This window comes from Diabrotica virgifera, chromosome 4 (assembly GCF_917563875.1).
Source record: "Diabrotica virgifera virgifera chromosome 4, PGI_DIABVI_V3a".
NCBI classification, from domain to species: Eukaryota; Metazoa; Arthropoda; class Insecta; order Coleoptera; family Chrysomelidae; genus Diabrotica; species Diabrotica virgifera.
Genome location: NC_065446.1, coordinates 70455679 through 70463697, shown reverse-complemented (window position 1 = coordinate 70463697; position 8019 = coordinate 70455679). Strand labels below are relative to the sequence as shown.

Sequence of the window (8019 nt, the reverse complement as noted above, 5' to 3'; positions counted from 1 at the left end):
GTGCGTATTACCGAAGATTGCCGAACGAAGTGACCCAAGTTCATTTGCCAGGGTTACTGGGTGACGAAAAAGTACATAACGACGAGAACACACAAAACCAACGTTTCGATGAACGAACATTTTTACTCCTTACATTCAAGTTATTGTAATTTGTTTTAGATCTGTTGTATTAAAATTTACGTGAAATTCTGAAAATTCTTCACCACATCCACAACTATTGGTCCTTCGAACTGCGAATCTACAGTGCCAGCAGAACTACAAAGAAAATAGCAGCTTTACATTCTACGAACCGACGTCGTACTTGACCCGCTGTATCAACCCCAGGAAGCTACATTTACAACACTGAATACTGAATCCTTTTTATAATTTCACATTTTTTCAGTCTCTATTTGATAAATATTTTAAGTACATGAGTTTCAATCTAAATTAATATATTTATTTCGAATAGTGACATATTTGACGTTTTACCTACTCTCGTATTCATTGTGAATGTGCTAGCTGATTTTTTATTTTATTCTGACAGATCGTAACTAAACGTTAATAATAATTCTTACGTACATAATAATTGAATTACAAAACATTTATTTCCGTTTTCTGCACTTGAATAAATCATTTCTTTTTATTTAATTACATTCATCGAAGATCAAATATTTATTTCTTTAAACATCAAACACATTTTGATTGTTTATATCTGTATAATAATATACGCCACATACATACATAATATTTAATTATTTTGCATCCTCATAAATTTTGGTCAAATTGTCAAAAATGTCAGACCAAAACAAAACAAAGAGAATGGCCACTAAAGGTGCTCTTACACGTTTAACAACATATTTTCGAAGTATAGAAAATAATGAAATTATCGACCTCGTAGATTTAGAAATGCGATTATCCAAAGCCGAAGAGCTTTTAGATGTTTTTAATGAGGTTCAGCTGCTTATTGAAACTGATGATCCTGACTGCGAGGAAAATTATGACACATTACATGCCATTGAAAGGCAGACTTTTGAGGACAGATATTTTAAAATAATATCTGACATCAAAAAACTTATTTTATCTAGACGACCTACTGAAACGTCTGATTCACGTAGTGTCAATGGTTCAATAGCAGCTAGGCCTACAAATACAAGCAACATTAAGTTACCTCCATTGAATCTAGCTACATTTGATGGATCGTTTGATCAATTCCTCTTCTTTCGCGACAGTTTTAATTCTATTATTAATGATGATACTTCACTTTCAAATGTACAAAAGTTTCATTACTTACGTCTGTCATTACGTGGCATAGCTGCCGACACTATTAAATCTTTGCAAGTCTGCGATGCAAACTACGACATTGCTTGGAGTTTATTGATCGAAAGATTTGAAAATAAACAGTTACTTGTAAACAATCACATTAAAGCTCTCTTTAACCTACCACTAGTTACAAAAGAATCAAATCAAGGTCTCAGACAACTTCTAGATAATACACAAAAACATTTACGTGCTTTAGAAGTTTTAAAACGCCCCACTAAACACTGGGATGATTTGATTATTTATTTGTTAACAACAAAATTTGATAACTCAACAAGACGCTCTTGGGAGTCACAAAATTGTAAAGACAACCTACCAGTTTTAGATGATTTACTGAAATTTTTAAAAGAACGATGTCGTATCTTAGAGTCATTAGATAACTACAATGATAATAAACAGGATCAAAATTCACCACGATACAAAGGTAATAAGTCTGAAACAAGAGCCTTTGTTTCTAACACAGAGAATAGGTTTAAATGCAACTTTTGTAATAAGGAACATAAAATATATTATTGTCCTGACTTCTTAAAACTAAATCCTACTAATAGGTTAAACAATGCAAAACGTCTACGTTTATGCCTTAATTGTCTTGGCACATGCCATCGTACTAAGGATTGTCGTTCTACTGGTTGTAGAAAATGTGGAAAGATCCATCACACTCTGTTACACTTCGAGAATTCACAATCCTCAAATTCAGTTTCCACAGAAAACAATTCTTCTCAATCTTCATTACCTTCCAATGTTCCAAACACTGGGCTGCAGTCAAATAAATCTACTTCTACCTCTAACTTCTCTTCAACACATCATATAAGCTCAAGTGTTCACACTGCTATTAAACCGTATATTCTACTCTCAACTGCTGTTGTTAACGTTTTTGATAAGTTCGGCAACTCACATAAATGCAGAGTACTCTTGGACAACGGAAGTCAATCCAACTTTATATCTGAGAAATTTTGTGATATTTTACAACTTTCAAAGGAAAAAATCAACACTTCGATCTCGGGAATTAATCAATTAACTCACAATATTAACTTCCGGACATCACTAACATTTAAATCAGATATTAACAATTTCTCGAAAAAAATATCTTGTCTAATTTTGCCCAACATAACAAGTAATTTACCTTACATACAGATCAATCGTTCCCAGCTCAATATTCCAACAAAATTACTTCTAGCTGACCAGAATTTTGAAAAACCTGGTCCAGTAGACCTTCTTATTGGAGCTGACACATTTTGGGATATTTTAAGCGTGGGACAAATCAAATTTGGTCCTGGGTTACCGATCATTCAAAAAACCACTCTTGGTTGGATAATTTCTGGCCCAATTCCAACAAATATTCAACACCATCCCCAACATAATTGTTACTTTTCTTCTACCAGTGAATTAGATTCACAGCTCACAAAGTTTTGGGAACTAGAGGAGTGTCCTAAAACTAAGTTTGTTTCCGAAGAAGACATCTATTGTGAAAATCATTTTAAGCAGCATATTTCTCGCCATTGTGATAGTCGTTTTATCACTACTCTTCCACTAAAGGAATCTCCATCAGTTTTAGGGGATTCTCTAACTACTGCCAAAAAACGTTTTTTAAACTTAGAGAGAAAACTTGAAAATAACATTCAATTGAAATTAGAATATCATGACTTCATACGTGAGTACATTAAACTTGGTCACATGTCCCTAATAAATGACACTAATGATAATTCTGGATTCTTCTTACCTCATCACTGCGTTTTAAAAGAAACTTCAACCACTACAAAGTTAAGAGTTGTATTTGATGGTAGTGCGAAAACTACCACAGGCTACTCATTAAATGACATCATGTATGTCGGCCCTCATTTACAAGATAATTTATTTTACATTTTACTTAGATTTCGTCAACATAAATTCGTACTGGGTGCAGATATAACTAAAATGTATCGTCAGGTTTTCCTTACTCCTGAACAACGTTACCTTCAAAAGATCCTTTGGAGATTTAATAAAAATGATGAAATTTCTGCTTATACACTGAATACTGTTACCTACGGTACTGCATCAGCAGCGTTTCTTGCCATTAGGTCTCTTCATGAAATTGCTCATCGACATATTTCCGAATACCCAAAAATTTCCTCTATAATTTTGCACGATTTTTATGTAGATGATCTATTAACTGGTTGTGACACATCGGAAGAACTCCGAGAAATCAAGGAAACTATTTCATATTTATTATCTTCCTACGGTTTTCCTCTGAGAAAATGGACTACCAATGATTCGTCTCTACAAAATCATTCTGATCCTGATTTTTTGCATTTTGGTTCTGACGAACATAACAAAACACTAGGATTACTTTGGAATCCGTCTTGTGATTCCCTACAATATTCTATAAATATCTCCACAATTAACTTAAAGATTAGCAAAAGACAGATTTTATCCTGTACAGCACAAATATTTGATCCTTTGGGGTTACTTTCACCCGTAACAGTTACATCGAAAATTATTCTTAAAGAGCTCTGGAAACTCAAGATAAGTTGGGATGAATCTGTTCCTGAAAGTATTTACACACTTTGGTCGAAATACTACTTCGAACTTACAAAATTAAACACTTTAAAAATACCTAGACATGTACTTTCTTCTAACCCAGTTTCTGTTCAACTTCATGGGTTTTCTGACGCCTCGGAGGCGGCTTACGGTGCATGTATTTACATATGCTGCACAGATACATTTGGAAATTACACTTCAAATCTTTATTGTGCTAAAACTCGAGTTTCTCCTATGAAACTTGTAACCATTCCAAGACTCGAACTTTGTGGGGCATCACTACTTTCTGAACTTGTCGAAAAGGTCACTTCATCTGTAAATGTCTCCTTTAAAAACATTACGTATTGGACTGACTCTAAAATTGTTATTTCATGGATAAACACCTCTCCCCATTTACTTAAGACTTTTATAGCAAATCGAGTCTCACAAATACATAAACTGACCAACCCTGAATTTTGGAAATATATTAATACTTATGATAATCCAGCAGATCTACTGTCACGAGGTATAAGTCCTTCTTCGCTCAGTAATTCCCACATATGGTTTCATGGCCCTTCTTGGCTCACTTTGCCTCAAGAAGAATGGCCTCAATATACAAAACATCAAGAAGTTTGTATAACTTCTGAATTACCTGAACTGCGTAACAAAACTCTTGTGTTTCATCACATCAACAACGAATTTACCTTTTACTACAAATATTCTTCATTAAATAAACTAACACGCGTCTTTGCTTATGTCTTAAGATTTAAAGACAATCTGTCGATTCATAAACATTTACGAATAACAGGTCCCTTGACCACAATAGAACTCAATAATTCCCTTTTAACCTTAATTAGGTTCGTACAACGTCAGTCATTTCCATATGATTATGATGCACTTTCCAATTCCAACCAAATTGACAAAAGAAGTAAACTTCTTGGCCTAACTCCATTCTTTGATACAACAACAAAATTAATACGCGTTGGCGGTCGTTTACATCATTCGTCATTTGATTTTAACAAGAAACACCCCATAGTCCTACCTCAGAAAGATCACCTCACGATACTCATTGCTCGCCATGAGCATTTGAAACTTTTACATATTGGTCCTCAAGCACTTCTTGCTTCCTTAAGAGAAAATTACTGGCCAATATCAGGGCGCAATTTGGTTCGAAAAATTGTTCGTGATTGTGTCCGATGTTTTAGATTTAACAATAAACCCGAACAGTATCTTATGGGCAATCTTCCGGAGTCACGAGTTACCCCTTCACGTCCCTTCACGGTTTCTGGTGTCGATTATGCTGGTCCCGTTTTATTACGAGATAGAAAGGGTCGTAATTACAAAACTTCTAAAGCTTATATTGCTCTCTTCATTTGCTTCGCCAGTAAGGCTATACATTTAGAAGTTGTCAGTGATCTCACGACAGAATGCTTCTTAGCGGCATTACGCCGATTCACGGCACGACGCGGTAAATGCTCCGAAATCTTTTCAGATAACGGCAGCACTTTCGTGGGAGCAAATAACGAACTCAGACAATTTTTTAACACAAATGCTGATCACATTATTACAGACCTCTCAATCGACGGTATTCAATGGCATTTCATTACTCCACGTGCTCCCCACTTCGGTGGATTATGGGAGTCAAACATTAAATCAGTTAAGCACCACATGAAACGTGTAGTAGGTAATGCAATTTTAACATTTGAAGAATTTACCACGGTTTTATATCAAATAGAGGCTTGTCTCAATTCTAGACCACTCTATCCTCTTTCTAATGACCCAAATGACCCTAACCCTCTTACTCCTGCACACTTATTAATTGGATCTTCATTGACGAGTATACCACAACAAAACTTAATGGACATTAATGAAAATCGTCTTTCAAGATTCCAAAGGGTGCAACAGATATTACAGCACTTTTGGACAAGATGGTCCAAAGAATATGTATCCCATCTTCAGCAGCGGGTCAAGTGGAAGGAGAATTGCCAACAGCTGATCCAGCCTGGACGCATGGTTCTAGTAAAGGATGATGGACTTCCTCCCTTGAAGTGGCAGTTAGGCAGAATTTTAAAAACTTACACCGGAAGTGACAATATTGTGCGGTCGGTTGTGATAAAGACAAACTCTGGTGAGATTAAACGACCGGTTGTGAAATTATGTGTTCTGCCTAACCAAGATCAATAACTTTTGTTTGAAAACTATAATTAATATGATCTTTGACTTTTTCTTTAAGACTTTTTATTGAAACCCGGTCTTTGGGGTTTCAAGGTGGGGGAGTATATGTTAAGTACATTGACTTTGAAATTTATTAGACTCTGCCAATTATTGTACAAGTGCGTATTACCGAAGATTGCCGAACGAAGTGACCCAAGTTCATTTGCCAGGGTTACTGGGTGACGAAAAAGTACATAACGACGAGAACACACAAAACCAACGCTTCGATGAACGAACATTTTTACTCCTTACATTCAAGTTATTGTAATTTGTTTTAGATCTGTTGTATTAAAATTTACGTGAAATTCTGAAAATTCTTCACCACATCCACAACTAATTGCAGCGATATGTTCACGAAGTTCGGGCAACAAGTTCAGCAACAGAGCAGTCTGAATCGACAAGATGTTCTTTGTTTCTGTTGGGAGTTCGAAAGGGGGGAATGATCTTTCGATCGTTAGTGGCTGTATTTCGTGTTGGGCGGAGGGGATGGTGTGTCTTTGTGGACACTTGTTGGAGTATGCGGGGTGGTCACCGCCGCAATTCGGGCATTTGGGTTCCTGCTGTTTGGTGCAGGCGCTGGATTTGTGGTTGCCGCCGCAGTGGGGGCAGACGAATGCTTTTTGAGGGCATTCGTCGATGGAGTGTCCGTTAATGCAGCATTTGCTGCAATATTTTGAGGTGGGGATTGTAGGGTCGGAGCCATGAGGAAGTTCGGCATTGTAGATTTCACCATCTAGAGTTATGCCTCGGCTCAATGCTGACGTGAATTTCTCCAAGGATTTGGTCACCACCTTGATCACTTTAGAGTCCTTGCCTGTTTTGTAAGCTTTGACTCTCCACAGTCTTTCGACTGGGAATTGCTGTTCTGTGAGCAAGTCGGTGACCTCCTGCTCGGAGTAATCCACGTCGATTCCAGTAATGCAGAGGAGGTAGGTGGGCTCTTTAGTGGAAGTGTTAGCATTTCTGCTACGGCTGTGAACCGTAACCATGGTTTGGCCAGTTGCTGTGTGGATAGCTTTTTCTATATCCCCTGCATTTATCGGATTGAAGAAAAGTCGAAGGTGTGCGATTCCATGAGAGAGTACTTTGCAAGAATGGATTTTGTTGGCTAAGAGAGTGGTGGCATTTATTTGCCGAAAGAAGGTGCGTTTGTTACACAGATCTTTTGGGAGATCTTTGATGAGATATTCGGACAGTGTAGGATCGTTTATGGCGTTAATGACGTTTTGGTTTCTGGCTTGGGTTTTGGGGCGTGGATTGGCTGCGGCGTTGGCATAAGACATTGTCTTAGTTGTCTTCTTTGGAAGACGAAATCGTTGGGTTCAGGATTGTTGGAAGTGCTGATGGATGCTTGTTGTTGAGAAGAGGGTTGCTGTTGCGTGGGTTGTTGTTGCGATTGTTGGGGTGCTTGTTTAGACGGTTGGGTTGGAATTTTTGGTATAGCACCATGCCTATTCCGAGTGCTCTGACGCTGAGGACCAGCCTGTGCTGGTGTCAAAGGCGGAAAATCGTTTGCATATCGCTGCAGAAGGGGGTTGGAGGCGTCGTCCCGCTCGATGCGGAGGTAGGCCTCGCGATACTTATCGCGGACGATTTGCATCTCCGCGCTAAGCGTCTCGAGGTCCAGCTCCGCCGTGACACGGTTGTAGCCTCTGGATGGGGGTACAGTGCCTTCCTGTTGCAAGGAAGCGAACTGGTTGGCTGTATTGGTGGCTGTAGTGGTGGTGGTAGTGGTGGCAACTCTTGTCGAGGTCGTCGTCCGAGGACGAAGCGACCGGGTGGAACTGACGGACCTTACAGATGAAGGCATGACAAATGGGAGGATGCAAGTCTAGCGATCGGAGGGCACCTCAGCCTCAAGGTGTTCTGGGGGGGGTAAACCCCAGGGATAAAGGTGGCTTGTCCACCCCTCCGTACTTTTCCGGCGTTAGACAGTGACTATTACTACCTGATGGGTGCAGTTTACCCTGCTGCTGGTGGGTCCCTCGTTGAAAGCCTTTTTCGCGGTTAGTT

The 8019-nt window shown here is 38.5% G+C and overlaps 1 protein-coding gene across 1 annotated transcript; it reads left to right on the top strand.

Annotated features, from left to right (window-relative positions):
- Window positions 1-771: 771 nt before the first annotated feature.
- LOC126883589 (uncharacterized) lies at window positions 772-6274 on the top strand. Its single transcript, XM_050649240.1, has 2 exons — window positions 772-2602; window positions 6105-6274. Exons 1-2 carry the CDS (start codon window positions 772-774, stop codon window positions 6272-6274), a joined length of 2001 nt encoding a protein of 666 aa, XP_050505197.1.
- The last annotated feature ends 1745 nt before the right edge of the window (window positions 6275-8019 follow it).

Coding starts and splice junctions, on each gene's coding strand:
- LOC126883589 (XM_050649240.1), top strand. CDS start 772: ATGTCAGACCAAAACAAAACAAAGAGAATGGCCACTAAAGGTGCTCTT. Junction 2,603..6,104: donor CATTCAAAAAACCACTCTTG/GTTGGATAATTT, acceptor GAAATTTATTAG/ACTCTGCCAATTATTGTACA.